This window comes from Calidris pugnax, unplaced genomic scaffold (assembly GCF_001431845.1).
Source record: "Calidris pugnax isolate Ruff unplaced genomic scaffold, ASM143184v1 scaffold38, whole genome shotgun sequence".
Taxonomy (NCBI): Eukaryota; Metazoa; Chordata; class Aves; order Charadriiformes; family Scolopacidae; genus Calidris; species Calidris pugnax.
Genome location: NW_015090995.1, coordinates 8996484 through 9023295, shown reverse-complemented (window position 1 = coordinate 9023295; position 26812 = coordinate 8996484). Strand labels below are relative to the sequence as shown.

Below are 26812 nucleotides of genomic sequence, written 5' to 3'. Positions count from 1 at the left end.
GCGGAGAGCGGCGGCCACGCCCCCTCCCCTCACGACGCGCCCCGCGCCGGCGCGCGAGGGGCTAAGGAGCGCGCCCGTTAGCGGCGGCCGGCAAGCATGATCACTTCCGGTAGGTCAGAGGGTGGGGGGAAGGAGCCGGTGGGAGCGGGGCTCGCCGGGCAGGAGGCGGGGCCCGCCAACTCCCCAGCCCGCCCGCCCGCTCGGCCGCGCTTCCGGGCGGCCGCGCCCCAGCATGCACGGCGACCGGATGTGCCGCCATCTTTAGACTCCCTCTCTGCCGTGTATTGACAATAACAAGCCCCGGGCCGGGCCGTCCCCCCTCGGGAAGCGCGAGCAGGCGGCAGAGAGGGGGGAGGCGGGAGCCCGAGGAGAGCGGGCCGCGGGGGGAGAGCGCGTCGGGTGGTCGGCGAGGGAGCGGGAGGCGCGTTGGGGCCAAGGGGCTGGAGCCGAGGCGTGAGGGAGCCGCGCTCAGCCCTCCCCGCTGCTGCTCGGCGGAGACGAGGCGGCCGGAGCAGGAGGGGAGCGGAAAGAAAAGCCGGGGGAGCGGGCAGCCGCGGGGAGACGCTGGTGCTGCTGGAGAGAAGAATTGAAAGAAGCTGGTGGGTGGCGAGAGGCAGGAACGGAGACGCTCCGCTGAGAAAGGAGTAAAAGCAGGAAAAAAAAGAGACAAACTACGCGAAGAAGCAAAGTAATAAAGAAAAGGGGAAGAGACGAGATAAAAGTGATTCCTCCGAGAAAGAAGAAAGCAAAGGAGAGGGAATACGGAAGGACTCCACTGATGAGAGAGAGGAGTTGAAAGACATCCTTCCCCTCTCCCCCCGAGACACCACACAGAGACTGACTCTCAAACTCCCTCTCTCTTTGTCACACCACAAGGATTTGATGCCCCTCAGCCTGTTCACTTCTGTGTGTTCATGTTTCCCACAGGTTTCTCTTCCCCCAACCCCCCAGCTGCAGCCCAGGAGGTCAGACCTGCCACTGATGGTAATACCAGCAGCAGCTCCTCCTGCAAGAAGAGAAAGTTAAATAACAGCAGCAACAGCAATTCTGAAAGAGAAGAATTTGATTCCATTTCTTCCTGCGCCTCTTCTCCTTCCAAAAACACCTCCTCATCGTCGTCTTCTGTCATCAGCACCTCCTCGTGTTCCTCCTCAGGGGTTGCCTCCTCTAACCATCACCTCCAGAAGAAGCTGCGCTTTGAGGACTCCGTGGATTTTATTGGACTCGATGTGAAGATGGCTGAAGAGTCTTCTTCCTCCTCCTCTCCTGCTGCCTCTTCTCAACAGCAGCACCAACAACAGCTCAAAAATAAAAGCCTTTTAATTTCGTCAGTGGCTGTGGGGCACCATGCAAATGGCCTGACCAAAGCTGCCTCCTCTACTGTTTCCAGTTTCGCCAACAGTAAACCTGGCTCTGCTAAGAAATTAGTCATCAAGAACTTTAAAGGTAACAGGCCACACTTTGTCACAACGTATGGGGAGCTGATGTTCAACTTTGTGTTTTGTTTTCAACGTGAAAACCAGTTGGCTTTCAAATAGCTCTGAATTTTACAGGAAATGGTTTTATGTGGTGAACGTTTCTATACTTATATAAAGGGGGAATGGTGTTTTATGATGCATACTGGCACAGTCGTGTACACGTCCTGAGCTACACTTTGCTGCTTGGGAATGTTTTTCATACTCCTTTCGCTCTGTCTGTTGACAAGACCTTAACTTGTATGTTAGATGAAAGGTTTTACTATGTAACTGTAAATTGTCTTTCTTCAAACTTTTAACGTTTGATATTTCTTTTCTAGTAATCCTGGTTGAGAACGTAGTGTGTATTTGAGCCCACTTTATGATAAGTCTTTTCACAGAATGCTTTTTTTAATCAAATTGGGCCTGAATCTGTATGTCTTGCCTCTATCCGTGTTGTCTGTTTATAGGTTAATCTGCCTGTGCTTAGTTTTACATGTTGAAACTAAGGTGATTATCAGGCTATTATGGCGGATTTCCTTTCTGGATTCCCCCAGTTGCCTTTAATGTAGGTAGTTCAGATTTTTGCCGAGTGTTTTTCCTGTGATATCCGTGCTGTAATTTTGCTTAACTCTTTAATGTCCTTTTTTTTTGGTATTAATATACTTTCGCTTTAAGAAGCTTACATTATTTTATGAATTCTCTCAAAAGATGTGTTTGAGATTCTCAAGTATTATTACTAGATTCCAGCTGAAGCAGAAAAGTGAAACTTTTCTGCTGGGATGCTGCTTCATTTTCTAGTAAACAAAAATACACATAGGTGTAGGCACAAAGCTTAGCTAAAATTGTCTTTTCCCTATAGAAAAGGGGAAATTGTGTGCTTCTCTTATTTCCTGCCTCTTGCTATCTTCTAAAATAGTCTGATAGCTTGCTTTCTTGGGTTGTTTTTCTTCCCCCCCCCTGTTTGGGGTTGGGGGGACCTAAAATATATTACTGACGTTAAAATGAATTTGTAAACACGCAGTTGATAGGAATATCCTGTACAGATGTCACAGAAGGTAAGGATTAGGATTATTTTTGCCACTGTAATGTTTTACAGCAATTCATGATCACAGTGTAACTTCTTGCTTTAAGGTACTCATTCTCAAAAACGTTCTCTGCCCATCATGACATCATAGTTTAATTTTAATGGTTATTTTAAAAATTATATTTGTGATGCATGATAGTGAGAATTAAATGGCACTCATCTGTTGCTTGTACACTGTTATCTTTAAGGGAAGTCAACTATTCATGTTTAAAATATTTTTTAAATGTCAGGGATTGCATGGTGCTGTGACCATCATGGCTTTTTACTTGATAGTTGGATCACTTGCCTAAAAAGGGTGTTTCAAGAATCTGCCATCTTTGTTTTTTATTTACTCTCAGGTGCTAAACTGAATAATAATCTTAAATTTGTTGTCTTTATCTTAGAGTGATAACAGTAACGTCCTTTACAACTTAAATAACTTCCTAAAACCCAGAATCTTGGTATTTACTGCTGAGTAGCATATTCGTTAATTGCTAGTGAAAATAGGCAAGTCTCGCTTGTAGTTAGCTACGAGGGAGATTTTTATTGATACAGCTGATGTTGGGGTATTGCCAATATTGTAAGAAAATGCTTGGGAGGAGAAAAAGAAAGGTATTTCTCTCTATTTGCTATTTCTCGAGGAATCATAAAGTCTTTCCATTTGTTTTTTACCTGTAGGTATGTAAAAGTCATTTTTAACAGTGTATAAACTCTGGGCCAATTTCACCTGTTGGTGGCATGGGTGGGCATGTGACTTCCTCCCTAAATGTTCTCCTCCTTCCTTCTCCATTTGGGAACATGCTTATTAGAACAAAAACAGTTATTTTAGCTATTTAAGATAACACACAGAATTTTAAAATAGTCCTGGTATCCTGAGGATGATGTGACTTAGGGTATCTGTCTTAGCCTGTTGTAAACGCTTTAGTCTTGTTGAAGATGCCACGTAACATGGACATCTCTAGAAACAAGGCTGAAAGAATAACGGAAAGAGTCAAATCTGCAAAGCTTGAGCTATTTGAACATTAAAAGAGGGCTTAACTCTGACAAATGTCCATCCACTGGCCAAACCCAAGAGAGACATAAATGGATTAATTCAAAATAGGAAGGTTTTCCTTGCGACCATAAAGCCCGTACTATAATTACACTATTTCCATGCATATTTCTTGAGAGTTTCTTTCCAGCTGTTAATACCGAGTAGGATTAATGAGCAATACATTTTAAAAATAAGCTATATACAACTCTGTATCTTTTAATCCATCACTTCTGGCTTTTATGTTCACTTTCTTTTAGCTGTGCTCTCCCAGTAATGAAAAAGAGTGTAATGAAGATGCAGATCGTTCTTGCTGGTTTTTAGCCTTTTAATCCCATCTTGAGCTGCTCAGACAGCATTGTGATTTTTATAAATCATACATGCTGTTTGGGCTACAGATGCTGTTATATGTATGTGAAGAGCAATGCTGAATTTTTACAATGCATTACTATTTCAAATGTAAATAAGATACTGCTTTTACACTAGTGCTTTCTTTTCATGTAAGTATAAGTTAAAATCTACAGCATCAACCCATTCCTCTTTCCTCTCAAAGCTATGTTTTTCATTTCTGGAAAAGGTAAAATGTTCTGCTTTTTGTAAACACTTTCTCAAATTCTATATAATTTCTTTTAAAGATAAGCCCAAATTGCCTGAAAACTACACAGATGAAACCTGGCAAAAACTGAAAGAAGCTGTAGAAGCTATCCAGAACAGTACTTCAATTAAGTACAATTTAGAAGAGCTCTATCAGGTACGTGCTTTAAGTAAAAGCGATGTTTTGGTTTGGTATGGACTTGGTTTTATGTTGTTGTTGGATTTTTTTTTTTTTGCTTAAAACACTTTTGATACAGTGGTAAGGATATGTCATTTTGCTTGATAACTGCTTTTGTCATTAAAAAACTTTTCATCAAATACTTTCTCAAATTTTAAAATCATCAGTAAAAATTTTACAAGACCTAACATTGGACTATGAAATTTTTTCACTTGCTACAACATAATGCAAGGTATGGTTTCCCTTGCAACAGTTGACAAGAATTAAATAAGGCAAGGAGCTGTATTCCCTTTACTGGTTTGGGTTTTATGGTGTGTAGCTGCTATGGGAGAAATGCAAAAATCCTAAAACGTTGGTCTTTAGCTAAGAAAAAGACGATTTATATTACAGTTTAATTCTTTTTCTGAAGATCGTATCTGCTCATGATTGAGGATCATAAATCATTTAAAAACAAACTTTTTGACTTCTTGAGAGTAAATAGAATACTGTCTTTCTTAATGAAGTGTATTTTTTTGGGTTGATAGTAATTTTTTTTAATCATTCATGATTGTCTATTCTTTCAACTGAGAATCTAAATTTATTCCCAGCAACAGCTCTGATTGTTTTGCCTTGAATGTTTTAGGAAGTGATCAGACTTGAACTGCATTTCCGAACTTTGTTTAATAAGCTGCACTTCTGCTTTTTCAGCTGAATGTGTTAGGGAAACCTCTCTCCCTCCTTACCTTTTTCCTGCTAACATTGTGGTACTTGCGGTTTTAGTGGCGTAGCAACAGTACTGCTTTAGCTAGACATTAAGAAGCACTTGCCCTTTTTTACCCTACTTTTAAAGCCTTTGCTACCTGGTTAGTTGGTTGATTTGTTCCTCTGTGTGTGTATAGCCTTCTTTCCATCTGTTTTTAGCGTCTCTTCTTCCCCTGCCCTCTGCTTTTCAATAAAAGTTGCATTTGTGTATGACTGATTTCTGTGAAAAGCTGGGGAGAAAAATTCAGTTTGCACAGGGTGTGGGGACAGACCTAGGGAAGGATAAATTGCCATTCCCAGTGGAAACAAGAACCTCATGGGCCAAGTTCCATTCAGTTCAACAGGTTTTAAAGCTTGTTATAATCATTCATAATGTTCACTTAATCTAAAAATAGGCTTTTTAACACTTTGTCAAGATAATATATAGTATTGCGAAAGTAACAATAGTGTTGTTACTTTTGCAAAATTTGGTGAAACTAATCACAAATTACAAGCCACTGTATTGGCTGATGGTGTAAATTCCTGACCCTAGACTGAACAACAGAGGAAATAACTGTTAGTTAACTACTGGAAGGATATCAGAAATTGTTTAAAAATATAAAATTCTATTGAAAGCCTTTTGTCTGCTTCACAGTTACCGTTTAAATTTCTGCTTACTTTTACCACAGGCATAATTTAATGTTGCTTATGCTCAGAAAACAAAAAAAATGTTTTTTCTTTTAAATCTTAGTTTTAACATTGTAATAACTTAGATACTTTTCAATGAAATACAGTTCAATCAAGTATTAATTTTTTTTTATAAATCTAAAATGTATTGATTTAAAAATAGTAATAGGACTCACTAGTGTTTTTATATGCTGACTAAACTAATGTCATTTCTGAACAGCTGTTTGGTAAATAGATCTGATGCCAAATATGCTTTGGCAGACACCATTATCCAAGCATAGAGGGGAATTGCAAAAAAGTTTGCAAAAGTTCTGCTGCAGACCTGAAACTAAGATACTTCTTTTTTCAATGGAGTAAACTTCTTGAGTTTGGTGTAACTCATGTCTCTGTTGGAAAATCCCACTGAGCAAACATTTTGAGGCTTTATGGAACACTAGTGTCGTACTCGCTTTGTTCCTCCCCAGTAAGAGAAATAACATGCATCTTTAAGAAGCTGAAATGCTACAGAATTGAAAGCTGCTTTATTATAATAGTTTTCCTTAGGTTAGTACAAGAAAATAGATATGGAGTTGTTTGGTACCAGATCCCTCCTTAATTATTTTTTTTTTAATCAATCACAGAGTTAAGTATGTATGGAATGTTCTGATTTTTCTGTCATCTGAGCCACGTTCAGTTCTTTACCTACTTTCCCCCAGCACACAAACCCGGGTGTGGATGCTGCAATTAAACAAACGATAAAACCCCACCAGAATATATAGTACACAAAGGAAATACAGTGTTTTGCCTTCAGATGCTCTGACCATCTTTAGGGCATAGATTCCCTGATCAGAAAGCTTTATTCCACTATTTCAGAAGAAGATAAAGTTGTGAACTACAGCCCCTGAGTTTTTGATATGTTACAATTATCATTGTGTAACACCACTAATTAAATTTGCAAAGCATAATATTGCAGTAGTGGTGTTACGATCCACAGAGCAAATCCTAGTAAAAGGTTTTGTATGGTGTGCTTAGAAGGTTTAATTTCTTAAAATAAGAAAAAGCCAATTGAGCAGAATTAACAAATCAAAATTAAAACATTTCTATGGATGTTATCAGTGAAGATGTAGAAGTTTTGCACTTGATGTTCAAACAGTCAGTACTAGCAGATGTGTTTAGCATGTTGGAATTTCTGATTCACAAATGCAAAAGGACAGCTTTATATAAGCACTACATAAAAGTAACTCTTAGTGAAATAAATTAATATATATTAATATGCACTTAGTGGTTTGCATTTGTCCATCTACAGTGCAGAGGCTAATTCTCTTAAGGATTTGGTATAACATGGTTAAATTGTACTTGTATAAGTGCTGTCTATAAAAACAAATGTTGGTAGTTGAGATGGATGAACTGACCAGAAGTGGCCCCTGGGTCCTCAGGTGCTGGGTAGAAGAGAGACTAACTCTGGTTGTGCAGGTGACAAGCAAGTTCTAGCTAAAACATTTGTCTTCCCAGCTATCGGCTAGCTTCTCCAAAGTAAGTAGGAGAGAAGAAGAAACTTGGTTATTGCACTTGCTGAAGGTCTAATCAGGCTCTTCAGGCTTGGTATTTTCCATCCCCTTTCTCTTCTGAAATCAAAGTCGTGGTTATTTCCTGTTTTGTTGCTGTTTCATTTAGAATATGCAGAATAAAGTTGAGCAGTGTCCATAACCTGCTCTGAACAGTGAACTATAGAATGTTTTCCTATCACTACATTGTATTTGTTTGGGGTTTCTTAAATGTTAAGGCTGAGAGTAGAATTTGTTGCTATTTTCAAATATTAAGGTATGTACACTTCAGTGATAATTCTGGCTTTCCTAATATTCATAATTCGGACCTGTTTTAGTCTTAATTGGCATGCTCACTGTCTTGCTATACCTGTTTCTGGCAGTAAGCTTATGCAGGTTTGTTTGGTTTTTTTGTTGGTGGGGGTCTGGTTTTTGTGGTGGCTTTGGTTTTGGTTTGGTTTGCCTTTTTGTTTTTTAACTCCTCTATTGTAGAGCCAGTATTAGCTGTAGTGCACTTGTTCTAGGGAGTTGTTTACTGTTGATACTGAGTACTGTTGATGTCCAAGGATAAACTGAGGAACTCCTTGTTTAGCTATTTTGATTGTTGCTGTGCTTTTAGTGGTGGCTGCTTACTGTTGGCTGGTGGCTTCTATTTGGACTCTTGGGAAGTATTCTGGGGACTTCAGTGTAACAGAGTAGATCTGCTCTCTGTGCTTCTGAACTGTGCTGTCCCTGCGTGGCTGCCTACACTTGCTGGGGAACAAACTTGATCTTCCAGCCCTTTTTGTCCTATGAGTTGGTTGTACTGTCAACTGAAGCATTTTCAATTAAATAAATAAAATCAAGAGTCATTAATTGAAAATCATATATACTGTTCTTTTCTAGCTTCTACGGATGTTTTACAGAATAATCACATCTCATGTTTTTTACTAATCTGCAAAGAGTTAAAGATGCTTAGTTGCTTTCCAAATCTGGGCAATTGATATATATTTTGGAAAAGTCTTGAGTTACTCTTACAGACTTAAGCTTGTTTGCTTGATCAATCTCCAGGACATGTCCCCATTAAATTTATTTTCGCTTCTCAATGTGAAGCACAGCAGCAGTTCTACTAATACTTGAATATGATCTAGAAATCTGAGATCTGTCACTGTAAACATCTGGAATGTAGTCATGCTACTAAAAATTGTTCAGGATTATAACTAAACTTATCCAGGCAAGGGGTTGATGGATGGAGGTATACATACACATATATATGTATAAAAAACATACATTTATGTATGTACTTTTGTGGATGAGGGAAGCCTAATCAAGAAAAGGACTGCAAAAGGAAATAAGGCTATCAGTGCTTTTCTACTATTACTAGTGTGACTTGCAGATCACAGGAGTTGATAGAATTAAGACCTTAAGTGTCTGCTCTGAAGTATGAAAGCCAGCACGCTGCTGGATGTGTTAAACTAACATCCTTGTTCTTAGAAATGCAAGTGTTGCAGTTCCCTATGAGATACTGGTACTCCAATTGAAATTAATAAACTGTAAGCTGTTCAAGGCATGGCCTTCCTTTGTCTCTAATACCATTATAGTGCCGTGTCTCTCTGGTGTTTTGCATGCAGCTGTTAACTGTGCTACAATTAAAACCTAGTAAATAATTTTGAGTGAGAAGCAGAATAATTCCCTGGTTGGTTTTGGTGGTTTTTTTTCCTCCCTTTCCTTGTAAAACCACATATAAGAATATAAATTGATTTCTTAGTATCTGTTTCTCTTTACTTTAGGCTGTTGAAAATCTCTGCTCCTACAAGATTTCTGCAAACTTGTACAAACAGTTGAGACAGATCTGTGAAGACCACATTAAAGCACAAATTCATCAGTTCAGAGAATATCCTTTTGTTTTGGCTGTTGGCAAGCCAGAATGTTTTTACCTGTCAGTGTGTGGTGATGGATTTCTTTGGCTAGTTTTTGCATAATTGAGTCTGTTTTCATTTTTTGTGGGACTTCAGAGAAAACTACTAGTTCCTTTTTGTCTGTAACCATTTGAAAAGTTTGAGACAGTTTCATTGGTATTTATGAAATGCTTTGACTTCTTGCAAAACCTGTATAAGACTTACAGCAAGACTTAAAAAGGCTGTATTGGCTATATCACTTCAGGCTTTTGGATAATAATTAGTACCAGAACTATGCAGTGAAATGATTAAGAGTTAAATTTCAAGGACAAAATTTATCTGTTGAGCTGAGATTATAGTATCTGTGTAGTGGTGGGCTCCTGCGATTGGCTATATCACTTCAGGCTTTTGGATAACAATTAGTACCAGAACTAATGGTTAAAAGTTAAATTTTGTCCTTGAAATTTATCTGTTGAGCTGAGATTATAGTTTCTGTGTAGTGGTGGGCTCCTGCATATATTGTGGATTGTTGGTTTTTGAGGTGTGGGGTTGTCTATGTTTGTTTCACTCCCCAGGGAGGGGGGATTAGACAAAACACTGAAAGTATTTAGCTCTTCTTTTTTTTTTTTTTTCAAATTGTTCAAACCATTTTGATTTCTCATTATTAACACAAGGACCCTCATTAAAAATAAAGATGTTGCAAGAAGTAGTTCTTTCTGGGAATAGGCGAGTCTGTGCTCTCTGTTAAATGTCTTTAAAAAAGAATAATGTTGATTGATTTCATTGCTAACACTACCTATTAATCATACTTTTCTTAATGAATTATTTATGGATTCATTGGATAGTGTCCTTTTTCTAAAGAAAATAGACAAATGTTGGCAAGATCACTGCAGACAAATGGTAAGTTTTTTTATCTTTTTAAAGAAAACCAGTTGCCTACTCAGCCCATGTTTTGCCTAAGTTTGTTCCTTTAGAAACGTACTGTGATTCTGAAACACTGTCTTGAATTTATATAGGGCTTCCTCATGAAATACAGTGTATCTAGTTTGTTAGAAATCGAGCCTTGAAAATACTACTCTGTAGTGTGTTTCTTGACATATTGACCTGATCTTGGACACACATGCACACTCAACTCCTAACTGTTGTTTCTGTGCAAACCTTTCTTCTTTTATAACTATTAAAAAGGAGCTATTCTTTTATACAGAAAGATGCTAAATGTTGCATTGATCATCTCACTGATATTGGCAGGATATTTTAAACAAATCAGCACTGTCTAAGAAAGTACTGCCTGAAACCTGTCAGTGGGGGTTTTTTTAGCATAATTTGTGTTGCTCTTCAATTTCAAGAGTAAAATGATTGTGACTTTCTTTATTCCTTCTCTTAACAGATTATGATTAGAAGTATCTTTTTGTTCTTGGATCGAACTTACGTACTTCAGAATTCAATGCTGCCATCTATTTGGTAAGGGCACAAAGAATAAAATGATTGGGGGTATATTTAAATAATCGCATGTATCCTGCTGGTTTTCAGATGTGTTTTTTTAATATAAACTAAATATAAAATGACCTGTAAATTAGATGGTGAATACATGCATGCTTGTTGCAAAGGGACTTTTAATTTCTTTGTGATGAATTACAGGATTCTTCTAGAACAGTTGTGATAGCAAATTTCAGCTAAGTAGATATCAATGTCCAGTTTGCACAGTTAAAAGAAAGGGTCTGTTCAACAACTGAAGTGTGAGGGTTTGAGGTTGACCAGTTACTGGCTTTAACATGCATATTATTTGAAGTTCTGTAAGTATTTTTAAAGCAAAAAAACTTACCTAAATTAAAAGCCAGTTACTCTCTTTTAGATTTCAACCTTCACCCCCTGACCCCACCTCCCTACCCCAGACCCACAGTTTCAAATTCATGGCAGGTTTTAACTGGGATGCCTAAAGCAGAGATCCTTGTCTTTCACATCACTCAGTTCTTCTAAGATCTGCCTAAGAATTAGAGATTATAGAGTGATGGACAAAAAAGACTATTGTCCAGCAGCTTAACCATGGAATCAGGACCCAGGATGACATTATCCTTTTCTCATGAAGGCTGCTGTTCATTCAGTTTTTATCATCCTACCAACTAAGTGAAAAATAAAGATGCTGCAAAAGTTAGATGGTTATTTAAGAAAAAAAAAGCGCTTTGGTTTTTAAAATGTGTAGCTTGCTGTTGGTGCTTTGTCATGGTTTGTTTTAGTGTTTATGTGTTTGTTTGTCTTGAGTGATTTGGGGGCAGAGGAATGAGGAATTTGAAGAATGCTAAAATTTGATCTAGATCAAATTTTATTAATGGTGAATAATTGGCATTGATTCTAACACAATTTATTGAACAGCCTTTTTTGGTTTTTTGTTTTTGTAGGGATATGGGGCTAGAATTGTTCAGAACTCATATAATCAGTGATCAGAAGGTTCAGAACAAAACTATTGATGGCATTCTTCTGCTGATTGAGAGGGAAAGAAATGGTGAAGCTATTGATAGGAGTTTACTGCGAAGCCTTCTAAGCATGCTTTCTGACTTGCAGGTGAGTAAACTTATTTCACCTTTAAACCAATAAGCAGCTCAAACTCTTATTTAGTGCTCCATAAGCTTTACCCTGGATTGCTGTTGTGTTATTTCCCTAGATTTATCAAGACTCTTTCGAACATAGATTTTTGGAAGAGACTAACCGCCTGTATGCAGCAGAGGGACAGAGGCTTATGCAGGAACGAGAGGTATTTTAAATGTTTAACAATATTTATTATGCTTAATGATGAAGAATTTGTCAGGGAAAGTAACTATTCTACTGCCTTAGCCAGTGTACAGGGCAATAATGTGACCTTCGTGTTTTGTAGTACTCTGAAAGAGCAAATTCACATTCCGTTGCCTGTAGTCACAGTGCTAATGACTCCTGCTTAAAACTGGAGCTGCTGCTGCTGTCAGACCAGTATTTTGGGTTTGGTTTTTTTTTTCTTCCCCTTGAATTTTTTTTTTTTTAAATGTACAAAACTACTCTGGCATTTTCAGGTTCCAGAATATCTTCATCATGTCAACAAGCGCTTGGAAGAAGAAGCAGACAGGATAATCACTTATTTAGATCAGAGCACACAGTAAGTGCAGTCTCTCTTTGATTGGTATTGTTAGCTGTTTGGCTCTTCTTCTGTTGAAGGCCACCTAATAGCTACAATTTATTTCAGTTATTGACTGACCATCAAATGCTTCTCACTTCCCACAATTCATTGTTTACAGTGAAGCACTGTCTTGGCTGACAGAGCTAATATCTTTTCCTTCTAAGTCACTAGTTATTTTGACATAAATATTGTTGGGCATTTGGTTGGAGAAAAATAGGCTACCACCCCCAGTCCAAACATCTCTTTCTTGCTGAAATGCAATTAATCAGCTGTTGCCTTACCTGAAAAAGATAGGACCTGGGACAGAGAATTCTCAAGCAAAAGACTCTGAATATTTACATAAAAATATTTGCATATTCTGTATGGAGTCTGGGAAATCATTAAATAATGTCACTCTTCAATCTTTTCTACTTAGCGGCAGGATTTCCTCAAATGCAATCAAGTGGAGGTCATGACTGGTAGGACAGGAGAAATGTTCTCCTAACATAAAGCCACAGCTGTCGTTTCTGAGAGAAATGTGGGTCACTAATGTAACAAAACTCCCTGAGCAAGTGGTAGCAACTTCTTAAAGAGCAGGTATAGAGGATCTCTCTGAGAGGAAGGTGGTTTATTGTTACCATCATACATTTTTATTTCCTTCAGCTGTTAAAAACATTTAGCTTGTTTAGTGGCTTCCTTGTTCCACACCATTATTAGTGGCCAACTCCCTATTCTGTTTTAATACCTCTTGACTCATAAGGTGTTTCTTCTTCTCCTTGATTTGTCTCCCAAGACACAAATCTCCTCCCACAAAGCAGGAGAAAGTATATTCTTTGACAATCTCTTGCCCAGTTTCCTCACTGGTGGAATTATTGTCCAGCTGCCTAGAGGTCACATACAACAGGCTTATTGTGTGAATTCAGTCCTCAGTCAGCAAACAGAAAAGAAGATTGCTTACTGGGGAGGAAAAAGAATAAATAAGTATATAATAATGTTAGGTCCTTGGCCACAGATAATTAGAGTACTCCTGATAATGAGTGTAGTTAACAATCTCAGAAAAAGAATTTAAAACTGTAAATAATGGAAAAAGGAAAAGTAATTCTAAACGTTTTTTCTATAGGAAGCCACTAATTGCTACTGTAGAAAAGCAACTTCTAGGTGAACATTTAACAGCCATTCTTCAGAAAGGTAATCTTTCTTCTTTATAGAAATGTTTCTAATTACTGCTTCGGGGCTTTCAATTCCTGTGCTGAAAAAGAAAGTGACAGATTGAGGTGCTGGGGGAGGACACAGGCTACACCATTCTTTAATGCCCTTTGCTACTCAGGGTATGAAATAGCATTGACCATTTTGCTAAAGGGCGAGTACCATTCTGCTTGTCAGAGTTAAGGAGATGCAAAGCTTTCTGCAGGTACACAGCAAAGTAAGAGGAAAACTAAAGCAGAGCACTCCTGAGTTCAGTGTGTTAAATAGCATTTTGAAGACTGAGGTGAAGGAGTAGCCTTTGAATTACAGCTGTACCAGAAAGGGGAAACATTGATTACATGCTGTTCACAAAAAGCAGCTTGTTTTAAAAATTTAGTACAATTTGAGCAATGAAGTACGTTGACTCAGTTCTGCAGTAGTCTCTGTGGAGTCAAGTGACCCTCTCTTGCTCTGAAGGATAGTCTGGAAATAGATATGGGTGCTGCAGGAGTTGAATAATTTAAAAAAAAAATTGTCAAGTCCTTAATAGCCAGATTCTGGAGGAAACAGGTATGTGAGCATCTTCCTGCATGTCTGTAACAGTTTCTTTATTGAGAGTATCAAGTTTGCAATATTTACCCATCTACTTTCTTAGAACCTTGCTGTGGAGCATCAGGCCTTTGCTGCCAAAAAGTTAAAAAAGGGAGGTGAAGATAGTTCATGAATCTGCTTGCCTTCGAACATCTGTAAAATTTATTTTACAGCTGGAATTGAGACTCAGAGCTCTGTCCTACAGATCAGTAGACTGTGAATGTTTCAAATCTTTAGGGTACAGTGAAGCAGAAGTGAGCAAAGGTGTATATGTGTACTTCAAATGTAAAGTACATATAGCCTAAGATATCTAATGGAGTAACAAGGTTTTTTAAGTCCAGCTAGCCATTCTGTGTTTCACTGTTAAATTAGGTGGCTTAAAAAAAACCAAAACCACAAAATAAAATAAAAAAAACCCCACCTCTAATTGCTTGATAAAAAATGCTAGCTTTGAAGGGGTCCCTTACTGTAATAATACGCTGTGCTTTCTTTGGATTTCTCTGGTTTTAATGTCTACTGAAATTCTCTCATTTGCAGGTTTAAACCACCTTCTTGATGAAAACCGAATTCAAGATCTGTCTCTTCTGTATCAGTTGTTCAGTCGTGTGAGAGGTGGAGTACAGGTTCTATTGCAACACTGGATTGAATACATAAAGGTACTGTTTCTAGAACTCTGGAACAGATGCTACTATTGTATTGATGGGATTTATACACAGATAATTTGAGTCATCTCTATAAACTATTGCATTTTTCTAAGAATTAAAGACTATTTTTTATAAACATATATTTAATGGGCAGCTTTTGAAACTGTACTAGGAAAAGTACAGTAACTGTTCTATCTCTGTCAAAGAAAATATTGAATGTTCAGTTGAGTTACTGAACTCCAAATAAATTAGGAGTTTTTATCTTGTTTATAGTTAGTTGTGGGGGACAACTATATTTCCCCAATAGACATTTTGGTAATTGCAGAACACTACTGTCTTCTCCCTGCTAAAATTTCTTGTCAGAATGAGCGGTAGCTTAAGTTACCAACCAACTGAAGGTCACAAAGCACTTGAATGTCACTTAAGATGTTTCTTCTTAGTACTCAGTGAAAATGTTGTCACAGAAAGTATAGGAGTACTGTTATATAAAATTGAGTTTAGTGGGAGCTTCACCTATGTAAAACCTGAGGATATAGAAGTGTAAAAAGAGTGTGTTAATTTTGTCATGCTTAAGTTTATTTTTTCAGACAAAAGTTCTGAGTTTGTTCACTTATTCATAGATTGTTTTTTTAAATCAAAATACTTCATATTTCTATTACTTCTGTTGCGTTAGCGGGACTAATATCAATGCCAGAAACAAGACATTACAAAGATAACTTAGGCTTTGAGAAGTCTTGTCACTGAAATTAATTATTCAGGCTAATTGAAAGATGTGTTTTTATTTTGCAGGCATTTGGTAGCACCATAGTAATTAATCCAGAAAAAGACAAAACCATGGTCCAAGAACTACTTGATTTTAAAGACAAAGTTGACCATATTATTGATGTTTGCTTTCTCAAGAATGAGAAGTTTGTAAATGCCATGAAAGAAGCCTTTGAAACATTCATTAACAAAAGACCAAATAAGCCAGCTGAACTCATAGGTATTTTTCTTCTGTTTCTTCCCATGTGAGAATTTGGGTGGGGGACAAGAGGGGGTTGCTGATGCAGTTTACAGATGGGATACGATGGAATCGTGTGTTAAAAGACATTATGTGCAATGCCCTGGCAAACTGGGGATCTCCTGTGCCTTATTATGCAAGTGAAGTATTTGATAGGGTAGCATTAAACATTAAGAACAAGCTCTATTCATCAGTTCACTGGCTAGGAAAGTGAAGAACATGCAAACTTAGGCATTCCAGCAATTGACTGGTGTCTGTATGATATGATACTGCTAATAATTTGACTTTTTCAAAAGCTTACATAACTGTCACCACCACATGTGCATGGTAGCTCTGCACAGGGGCTCTACATAGGTATTTATGTTTTAATACATAAAAGTGAAGAGAGATGAGGATGCGCTGTACCCTCTCGTGTTATGGGGACAGAGCCTCTGTAGTGTGCAAAGAACATTGTTTATAGATTTGTGCACTACAGCCCTGGCTCTCTGCACTTTTGAGTACCTTAATCATTTCCCCACACAGTGACTAATACCTGCTTTGCAATCTGTTGTGCTGTTAGGCTTGTGGGGTAATGCTTTCTGCTGTCCTTTTTTAAAATTAATTCACTAACTGTAATGTGCTTATCAAGCAATTTGAAATTAAAACAAACAGTAATCTGCTAGAGAAGTTCAGCAGTATAGTCAACACATTTAAAGAACTGGCTTACATATTTTTCTTCTGATCTCTTTACTTCCATTATAGCTATGCTAATTTCTAGCAGTAGTGACTTCTTACTCTGAGATCATGATGTGGACCATGATTTTTTACATACACAAATACCTTTTTTTAACATTATATATGCTAATAAAGTTAAGATGCAGTAATTGCTTATCTGAAAAAAAGAGATTAGGCTATTATGTTTTTATGACTTTATATCCTCTACAAAAATATATCAAGATACCTTCAAATCAGTTTCATCACAGCTATTTCAGGATCTCTTACATTTCTAGGAGATTTCACAATATTAGATTATTTTTTTTTAGGTTAAAAAAACCTTATTGTTTCATTGTAATAGGAGATTTCACAATATTAGATTATTTTTTTAGGTTAAAAAAAACTTATTGTTTCATTGTAACACCAAGCATATGCTAAACTTCTTATTCCTCAACACTCTCTTTAGCTAAATATGTAGATTCAAAGCTTCGCGCAGGCAACAAAGAAGCTACTGATGAAGAACTTGAAAAAATGCTGGATAAAATTATGATCATATTTAGATTCATATATGGTAAGTTTTGCTTTTATGTGGGGATATAGTTGTTTAATCAGTAACGTAAAGGTACATTGAAATATTTTTTGCAGTCTGTCTGCTTTTTCAGGTGTTTGTTCTCTGTAAATGGTGTGGTGCTGTTTAGGTAGTTTGCATGTTAAAAAGGAGATAACAAGACCTGACTCAAAATCTGTGGAAATCTTAATGTGAAGGTCCTCATTAGTTTTACTGAGTTTCAAATTGGGCCTTTTGTAGGTAATGTTTATTTAAGAGAAACAATGATTTGTGATCCCTGTCAAATCTCTTCTCTTACAGGAAAAGATGTCTTTGAGGCCTTTTATAAAAAAGATCTAGCAAAGAGACTATTAGTTGGGAAGAGTGCATCAGTAGATGCTGAAAAATCTATGCTTTCCAAACTCAAACATGGTAAATAAATACCTATCTATCTACTTGCTTTCTTTTCAAAATAGTCCTTTTAACAGGTCTCCCCAGAAGTGCTTTGTGTTTCCCCTTTACATGATAGCAAAAACCTCTTGTGCAAGTCTTGAACGACTGGTGGGTTTTGGGGAGACTCATTTGCTTTTAGCTTTGTAATTATAGCAGCAATAGCCAAAAAACAGGAGCTTAAAGTCCACGGTGTATCTTGGCCTGTGGGATAGAGTTGAGGTTCCCTGCTGAATAAATCAGTGATGTGTTCAGAGAACTTGGGGATGATTTCTGTTTGCTATTCCCTCTGTATAAAGCCTGAAACATGACACTACCAGCTAGCAGTCTTCTAGTCTGGTCTTCATTGTTTCACAGGATGGAATCTTTGAGTGGCAAAAGTAAGATTTCTAGAACTTGATTTAGTTCTACCATCAAGAAACAGTTTGGCAGGCAGCTGACAGGGATTAGAATTGTCATCTTGAGTGCCAGGTTGCCAGTGGAGTCCTAAGATGAACAGTCATGTTCTAGTGTGGCAGCTATTTTGCATGTGAACTTTCCCCCCCTTTTTGTTTATAACCTTATTCTGTGTCTTAATGAGAATCCAGGTCTTTATGTAAGAACATATGATGAATTAGGTCATCTTGCTTCAAAGTATATTCTGATATTTAGAATAACTATTCTATGGTGTTGAAAATAAGAGTAATTTTTAAGTTTTCAATTTTCTCTTCTAGAATGTGGAGCTGCTTTCACCAGCAAACTTGAAGGAATGTTTAAAGATATGGAGCTTTCAAAAGACATAATGATACAATTTAAACAGGTACTGTGGGAAAGCCTGCCATGGCTCCTTCATTTACTTGCTTTTTGAATGTCTTATTCTCAGCCTAACAAGACAGTGCAGGATGTGTTCAGTTGCAAACATTTCTACTGTAATTGGGTTAAACTCCTTTTGAGTTACTACAGTTGTCTGTAATTTTTTTTCACTGCAGAGAAAAGGACTTTGTAGATGATTACTTTCAAAAGGAGTGGACAAAAGCCCAACTGGGTAAACAGTCTCTACTGAAAAATAAGATGGAATCTATTTCTTAATTCTGTGCTTTTGAAAATTGTAATTAACTTATTAATGGTTTTCCTGAACAACAAAGCAAAAAAACTGAAGCAAGAAGCCACTTTAAAAAAAAAAAAAGGCACAGTAATAAAAGAACAACTGTAAACTTATAAAACACTTTAACACCAGTGATAAAACATTTTTAACACCACTATATTCTGAAGGACTGGCCTACAAGTTCTTGCCTATTAGTCCTGGCAGTTATGTAATGTTTTATTACAAGCATATTTTAACATTCTTTCCTCCATTCACACATAATTAGGTACATCTTCACACCAGCCTGCTAAAACACCTTTTTGCTGTTTTCTTCCTGTATGGAAGTGCCTTTAGAACTTTGGAAAAGTGCTTTTTCTTCTCCTAATTTTCTTGTATGTAACTTGCAGTTTATATAGCAAAGACATGATGAGGTCACTTGTCTTCTGTGCTCTCATAATGCCTGTTCTAACTAACTTCACAGTTCTACCTGAAATATGTTTATTAAACAGTGCTTTATTTCAGTTCACTTTGTTTCTTTCTCCAGTATATGCAAAATCAGAATGTACCTGGCAACATTGAACTAACAGTGAATATTCTGACTATGGGTTATTGGCCAACCTACGTGCCTATGGAGGTCCATTTGCCCCCAGAGGTAATGAATATACATGTATTTTACCAAGTATCAGTCTATCAGTAATGTGTCTTGATATCAACTGCAACTTGATTTTAAATACGCGTATAATCTCTTGAAAGAAATGCGGATGTGTCTTTTAAAAAAAAAAAATTGTTTTCTTTTCTTGCCACAATTTTCCCTTTATCCTTCTAAACCTTTACTTAAGGCGTATTTGATTGTGGAGGATGGAAGGATGCTTTTAAAGTAGAAATTGTGATTTACTGTTTTGGTTTTCTTTTTTTAGATGGTAAAACTGCAGGAGATTTTCAAGACCTTTTATTTAGGAAAACACAGTGGTAGGAAACTTCAGTGGCAGTCAACACTGGGACACTGCGTACTAAAAGCAGAATTTAAAGAGGTGAATGCATGGCTTTTCTTATTCCTGTTGCTTTGCTGATTCCAAGTCTGAGTTGTGCCTTAGGAGTATATTGGAAAGGGGTTTTTGTGCTGTGGTGGGAAACTTAGCACTGTTTTTGCAATTACTTTCTAACTTTGGACATCTGGCTATTGTTTCTGGAGTTGATAGTTTCTGCAATAAAGGTAGTAAGGTCTAAGAAGATGCATCCAACTTCTGTATTAGTGGAAAAAAAAAAAGTTGTTGGTTACTGCTTGGTGACCTCTAGTATATTCTGCAGTCCATAGTAAACACAAGGTGACCGGTAACTTATTCTTTCATAGTCCCAAATGAATAAAATAACAATTGCATCCTCTAAGTGAAATAATTGGCATACAAGAGTGACTTATTCCTCTCCCCTGCCTTAAAAAAAAACCAAAAAACAACACCACCACTAAATCCAGCCTGGTGACACCTGTTTATTTCCTTTGTGACAGGGTAAAAAAGAACTTCAGGTCTCCTTGTTCCAGACGTTGGTGCTGCTCATGTTTAATGAAGGAGAGGAGTTCAGTTTAGAGGAGATAAAGCAAGCCACTGGGATAGGTTGGTATTGAAAACAGCTGACTACTTCCAAGTGTTTTTAGTAAAAAAGCCTAAACAACTTGTTTCTGCTTTAGAGGATGGAGAGCTGAGAAGGACACTTCAATCTCTGGCTTGTGGTAAAGCCAGAGTACTGACTAAAAGCCCCAAAGGCAAAGATGTGGAAGACGGTGATAAATTCACATGTAATGATGATTTCAGACATAAGCTCTTCAGGATAAAGATCAACCAAATTCAGATGAAAGAAACGGTATATTCTTTTTAATCCTCTGGGGTTTAGGTCCTTGGGTTAAGTGTCTTGTTGCCTGCCCTTTTACAGGCTTTTTTCCTCTCTGTTGCAATGTACATACTCATATCTTTGTAAAAGTTATGTATATAATTTGGATGATAGCACATAATGCAGACTTAAATACTAACTTAGACACCAGTGATGCTTGATGTCTCTAAGGTTGTTTAAGAGAAGTTCCAATTACTGAATGTTCTTTGCACCCTTGATCATTCCCTGGAGCTTTACGGAATGATTTGTGAATGTAGAAACAAGTTCACAGTGAATATTCCTGGCAGCCAACCACTGTACAGCTTGTGCAAAGATTTTTATTCCTTGTACAAGTGTTTGTTTTTTTTAATAATCAGTCTTCATGTTTGTAAAGGATTTATATCAAATATTTGACAACAGATATTTTACTGAGATTACACTGAGAATTGTCTTAGAGATACGAAGCAGAGTTGTTTTGACAGTTCTCTTTAAAACTTTTCTAAATGGATCCTTCAGGTAGAGGAACAGGCAAGCACTACAGAGAGAGTATTCCAGGACCGGCAATACCAGATTGACGCGGCAATTGTACGAATCATGAAGATGCGCAAGACACTGAGTCATAACCTGCTTGTGTCAGAGGTCTACAACCAGCTTAAATTCCCAGTAAAGGTGTAGTACTGATTTTTCGTCTTCTAAAACTTTATTACTACTTTTTATGTTCCCTGGCCTGTCCTCAGTTAAACAGTGGAGGTGTCTAAAACATTTCTTTTTACTATTAGGAAGGAAAAATATTCACTTTGATTTTTAAAGTTCCAATTGGACTCGTTTATCTGAGTATTACCTCAGGCTTTTAGTAAGTTAAAACCTATTACCAAAGGCTGTCAGAGCCAGAGTCTGTTAGCAGTATAACTGGGAAGGTAGCTCCCCTTGATGCTGCCATTCTTGTATTTAAGTGTTCTGGCAATGCATTCTTGGGGACAAGGAGAAAATTATTTGGATATGTAATGCGGAATTGGGTTTGATTCTTAATTTAGTTGACACTTTTTAATAAATTAGTAACCAATAAACATACCATGTTTTTTCCAGACATTATATTGGTTAATGCACATACACACACATACATATGCAATTAAAATTAGATACTGGTAAATGTCTCAAAGCTAAAGAAGCCCACAGTTGCAATATAAAATGAATAACTTACTGTGTACAAATGGAAATGGATTTTCAAACAGCGATGCATCTGAGTTCAAATATACAGTGCTTTTTATCACTGGAAATGTAAAATAAAAGGTACTGCTGTATCATTCTGTTTTGTTACTATGGTAAGTTCCTGCAGGCCTGTAAGCATTGCATAAACTGCGGTTGGGCTTTGCAGAGTTACAACATGATTTAAATGTTTTTTCCTTGCTCGTTATCATGAGGCATTTTTATGGAGTCCTTCACCCAACAAAGTCTTAGGGCACCCAAACTGTTGCAAAACTCACTCACCTCAAGATAAATTAAACTTGTGCCATCTTTTGCCAGGCAAAAGTTAGAAATAAAAACACTTTGGTACATAATGCATCTCATACATTGCAGCCCTTTAGAGTTCAGTGTAAACAGCAGCAAGTATCTTTCTCTGCTGTAAAACTCTATGCACATTGCAGGTGACAAGCTAATTTTGTAACTTTCTCTTCAAGTAATTATACATTGCAGACTTGAGAAGCTTTTGATACTTTAAGGAATTACTTTTCTTAAACTGTGATTTCTGTTTCCTCATACATCTTAAACAGTATGGATATTTGCCTTAAGTAGAATGAAAGAACTGAGAAATTTTGACCTCAAAGTAATAACGCTGACATCTGCTTTGTTTTACAGCCTGCTGACCTTAAGAAGAGAATAGAATCCTTAATTGACAGGGACTACATGGAAAGAGATAAAGAAAACCCGAATCAGTACAACTATATTGCATAAACATATGTTGGCCTTTGTTTTACTGCACACTTGGTGTCATACACAGTTGCCAGTGGATAAACTAGCCTGTTGATCCCATTAATTGACTTTTTATACTACCGATGATTGAATGAAAGCAGTGTAATGGAAAAGTATAGTAGAGTGGACTTCTTTCAGTGGTTAACATGCCCATTTAAAGAGTACTATTTACATTTTAAGAAGAATGCTGTTGAACTCTTTGCATGTTATTTAGTAAGATGTGCAGACAGCTGAAAGAAAGTACCTGGTCTTTGTGATTCCATTTGTCTCTGGGTCTGAAGAGGAGTCCCTTGATATACGACAGATGTCTTTCACACCTTTAAATGGAAACAGAAGGTTAATTAATATAAGAAAATAGCCTTTAAAATGCTTAAACTGCATGCAAACTTTTAATTTACTGTACAGAATGCATTTCAGTTAGTAACATACCATTGGTTTGGGTGATGCCCACACTTGGATTTTTCCCTTGAGGGAGGGGAAAATGGGGAATAAGCCAAGCTATGCTTATTGCTGATCTAATGGAGAATATTCTTGGTTGCAATTAAGACAAAATGGTACCAATATAAAATAATGTATAAAGTTTGCAGTGTGGGCATATATACTGTATATACAAACACCATTCTTAAATAACTGCTACAACAAAACAAGTTCAGATTAGATTTATATGGCTTGCCTGTAAGACTTAGTGTTCACCTTTGGGAATTTTAAGCATAAAACAGCCATAATGGAAAAAGTGACAGTTTTTACTAGTCATGGGTAGGAGGCCTTCACCTCTTGGCAGCAATACTCTAGAAAAGAGAATCTATTTACAGATATCTATGAAAAGCCACACTGTTCTTGTGGTAAAGCTGTAAGAACAAAAATTACAAATGGGTTTTAATACTTGTTTTGCTTTGCAACATTCTAAACTTGAACTAACCTCAAGGTTTAGACAGGGTAGCTCTTCTAAGACTGCCCTGCTTTGGATTGCTTTAACTTAAAGCTTTAAGAACTCAGCCCTAGATGTGGCAGGCCTCCTAGAACCCAGAACCCTACCTCTCATGTAGAAAGTTAAATATTGCTACAAGGCATCTAAAATATATTTTCTTAGATGACCAGAGAGCATTCTTTACATCTTTATAAGACGTGGGAGAATAAGTCACTTGAATGTAGAGCTTTGTTTCAACAAAATGCATTTTTTTTTTTATTGCTATAGCAGCATGTGCCAGGAATATATGAAGAGAAAAAAAAAGTGTCAGCAGAAAAGGTAACTCCTCCACATAACAGTTCTTCCTTACCCAGACAGGCTTTAGACCTACGATCAGCTGTGTTGCAGAGCACAATGAAAAACCTCATCCTCTTTCAGGCACTGATAGTCCTGGGGAATACCAGATAGTTCTTGAAAGCAAGATGTCACTTTTGTTTAATGGCAGTGTAACTTAGCTCTCTACGATCTTTAACTTTTATCACTGTGATCCCACATTCAGGGGTGTGAATGTGTGAGAGAAGGAGAGTGTGTGTATGTGTGTGTATTTTGTATCTGACACATCCCATCCTTGTTGCTTTTTTGATCTACTGTTTAATTCCATATTTTCTTCAGCTGTTTTTTCTCTCAAGCTCTCTTATATGCAGTCCTGAACTGACAGATGAAGCAGATGTCTTTTTTTCTCCTACTAAATTATTTGCTGTCACCCTCTACTGTCATACAGCTCTTTGTGATCTGCAGAAAATCTACCTTATCCTTTGACACTATTGCAGCATAACCACTGGTACACATCCAGGACCACCCTTGCCTCTGTAAGAAAAATACTAACAGTAGAGTTATCTGGTAAGAAACTTGAAGACTGCTCCTGCAAATCTTTGAAGTATTAGTTCAAATAGAGATCTACTGGGGAGGAAAGAATGCCCTTGAAAAAGACCCTTCTGTATTTTGTATTCATTGTTCTTTTTTCATGTATGTGTTTTGTATCTTTAGCCAATAAAAGATTCCTTTTAAAAAGGTGTTTTGGAGAAGGAGCTTAAAACTTAACTCTTGGGAGACAGGAGATGATGAATATCAGCATTGAACTGATTCCATTCAGTCTGTTGTAGCATATAAATCTAACACCACTACATGTTTAAAATACCTGTTCTGGTGGAATCCTCCCTCATCGGATAAGTGCGTTGCATTCAGTGAAACTAACCAGAAAGGTCTGAAGGTTTACTTAATTTTTATCCCATCCATTTCAGTAACTTAAATGTGGAAAACGTTATCTAGAAAATGTCCTCAAATCTTATCAGACTTCCACGATCTGAGGCAGACCCTAAGCGGCAATCTAGTTAAAGCAACCCAAAGAATGGACTTTGAGAACCCTGGCTAGGCTGAGAGAGGGGAGGGCTTCTCCTTGTAACTTCATGGGTTTTCCCTGAGAACCCAATCATCTCTTTTGCTAAGGTCTCACTCATTCCTGGTTAATGACAAAGCTGCAGCCAAGATTTATTGTCCAGCCGTACAACTCTGCAACTTCTTGCTGGGATCATGTGCCTGCCTATTGAGCCATATATATCTCTATAAGAAAAAATTAAAGTGGGCTTGGACCACAACTCATCTGGCTATAACACAGCTTGTCTGTGGCCACACATTTTTAATCTTGACTCTTGCATGCAGTTTATAGCACCTTGTTCATAAGAAATTGCAGTTTATTCTTAGAAATATATATTTTAGGTTTTTTAATCTTTATACCCATAAATGGACTATTTTTTTGTCTTGGCTGGTTTAAAAAGTGACCATTTTGTTTAAATGCTGTAATTGCAAATGTGTTGTAAACGTTGTTTTGTTCTATAGTTTACACAAAGGTGCCAAAGTAAATAGTTAATAAAACAAAAAAACCCTAGCAAATTGTTAAGTTGCTTTAGCTGATTTTCATATTTTGGTCTTTGCTTTTTTTTTTTTCTGTCAGTCTTTCACTTTTTCCTAGACATATCATTTGCCCTAATGCTTTCTTTTAAAAAAAAAAAAAGTGCATCTAAAGAAATGTTCAAATACCACTTTTTTTTAGTGATTTCATATAGTAGGAAGAATATTTTCTTTGAAATGTTACACTAAAATTGTAAGAGTACAGCAGCATTCAAAAATGTAATATACTTTTTGTATAACAGTTCTTCAGAGTATGTCTGGAGTGGGGGGAAAAAAACAAAACTAACCCTGTTACTTTTCAGAAGCCTCTTCACTCGGCTACCAGAATATAAAATTGTGCTTTTTCACTGCATCAAAAAGTTATAGTTTATGCAGACTTGCAAACAGGGCATGTGTCACCGTTGCATCCTTCGATGCAAAAAGCAGCAAAACCTTTTTTATGTTTCATAAGTCTGATATGGGTACAGAGAGTCTTTCTTAAGTTGGTAAATAATGTAAATACATGTCCTTTCAGAGAGTGAGTCTGTTATCTAGGTATTTTGTGTCATTTAATAAATATTAAACAGTTTTGTGTTGATAAACTCTTGTGTGTAAAATGCCTTCTTACTCAAAGTTCTGTATGTTGGGCTTACTAATGTTTGTGGCTTCTTTAAATTCTTTAGCTTGTGCTTTGATAGCAAAATACGTGTTTGATACTTATATATAATAATTAGTTCCTTCTTCATTCAGTCATTAAAATCCCTTGAGTTTTCTAAGTGGCTTCCATTCCTGAATTTTTTTATTATTATTTTTTTTATTAAGTCTTCTATAAGGTTATTGGAGGGGAAGGAAATAAGCATCCTCACAAACTCTGAATTGGGATTAAAATGTGTAGGAGTGCCAGAAATGGTACAGAAATAGCAAAGGTGGTGGCTTGTTGCTAGTAGAGGAGTCTGCTCTCCTGCTGTAACATTATCCCTTGTCTCTCAGCACTGTTAGTAATTTTTTAAACGGCTCTGATACAATTATTGAAGCACGAAGGACAAAGAACTTGCTTCTGTTACTGATGATGGCCAACTGGCCATTTCTTAATTTTTCTTCAGCCGTTTGTAACTGCTGGACTAAATCTGAGCAGAATTTCTCAGGAGTATCTTCAGCCCGGCTTTTCCCAGTGCAGGTGCTCTGAGGAGTTGGTGGAGGGGGTGGTGGAGTGGTTTGGTTTTTCTTTCTGAGCTCAAGGGGTGGTTTGGAAACATGGGTGGCTGCAGCAAAGCAAGTGCTGATCCTGCAGGCTCATCTCTGGAGAAGGCTTGTGTGTGCTGCAGGGAGGCTGGCCTCACACAGCTACTGCAACCACAAAAGGGTCCTAGTGTGGGGGGGCTTTAAATAGGTATGGTAAATGTCTTCCACTAGTGCTGCTCGGGGGCTTTTCTTCTCTGCTATGGCTTGGAAGCATCTAAACGCATGGGATGGTTTTTCCACTAACAATTTCTCCTTAAAGAGAATGTTTCCTACGTTCACAATCCTATGGAATGTTGGTTTTTTTTTTTAAAAAATAATCCTACAGAAGCAGATGGATATTTGGAGATTGATAGGTCTTCTCTCTGTGCTGAGAAAAATACCAGAGCAGTAAATACTTTTAATTTCTGTACTGCATTAAGCGTAATATGTGTTATGGTGCTTTCTCCTGATTTTGAG

The 26812-nt window shown here is 37.3% G+C and overlaps 1 protein-coding gene across 1 annotated transcript; it reads left to right on the top strand.

Annotated features, from left to right (window-relative positions):
• The first annotated feature begins 254 nt into the window (after positions 1-254).
• CUL4B (cullin 4B) lies at positions 255-25890 on the top strand. The gene is made up of 20 exons (XM_014955201.1): positions 255-1446; positions 4186-4301; positions 9022-9125; positions 9960-10029; positions 10517-10590; positions 11526-11688; positions 11789-11878; positions 12171-12253; positions 13374-13441; positions 14567-14685; positions 15463-15655; positions 16833-16937; positions 17235-17345; positions 18077-18162; positions 18971-19078; positions 19344-19457; positions 19931-20036; positions 20111-20283; positions 20806-20958; positions 22147-25890. Exons 1-20 carry the CDS (start codon positions 915-917, stop codon positions 22240-22242), a joined length of 2664 nt encoding a protein of 887 aa, XP_014810687.1. The 5' UTR covers positions 255-914; the 3' UTR covers positions 22243-25890.
• Positions 25891-26812: the final 922 nt, after the last annotated feature.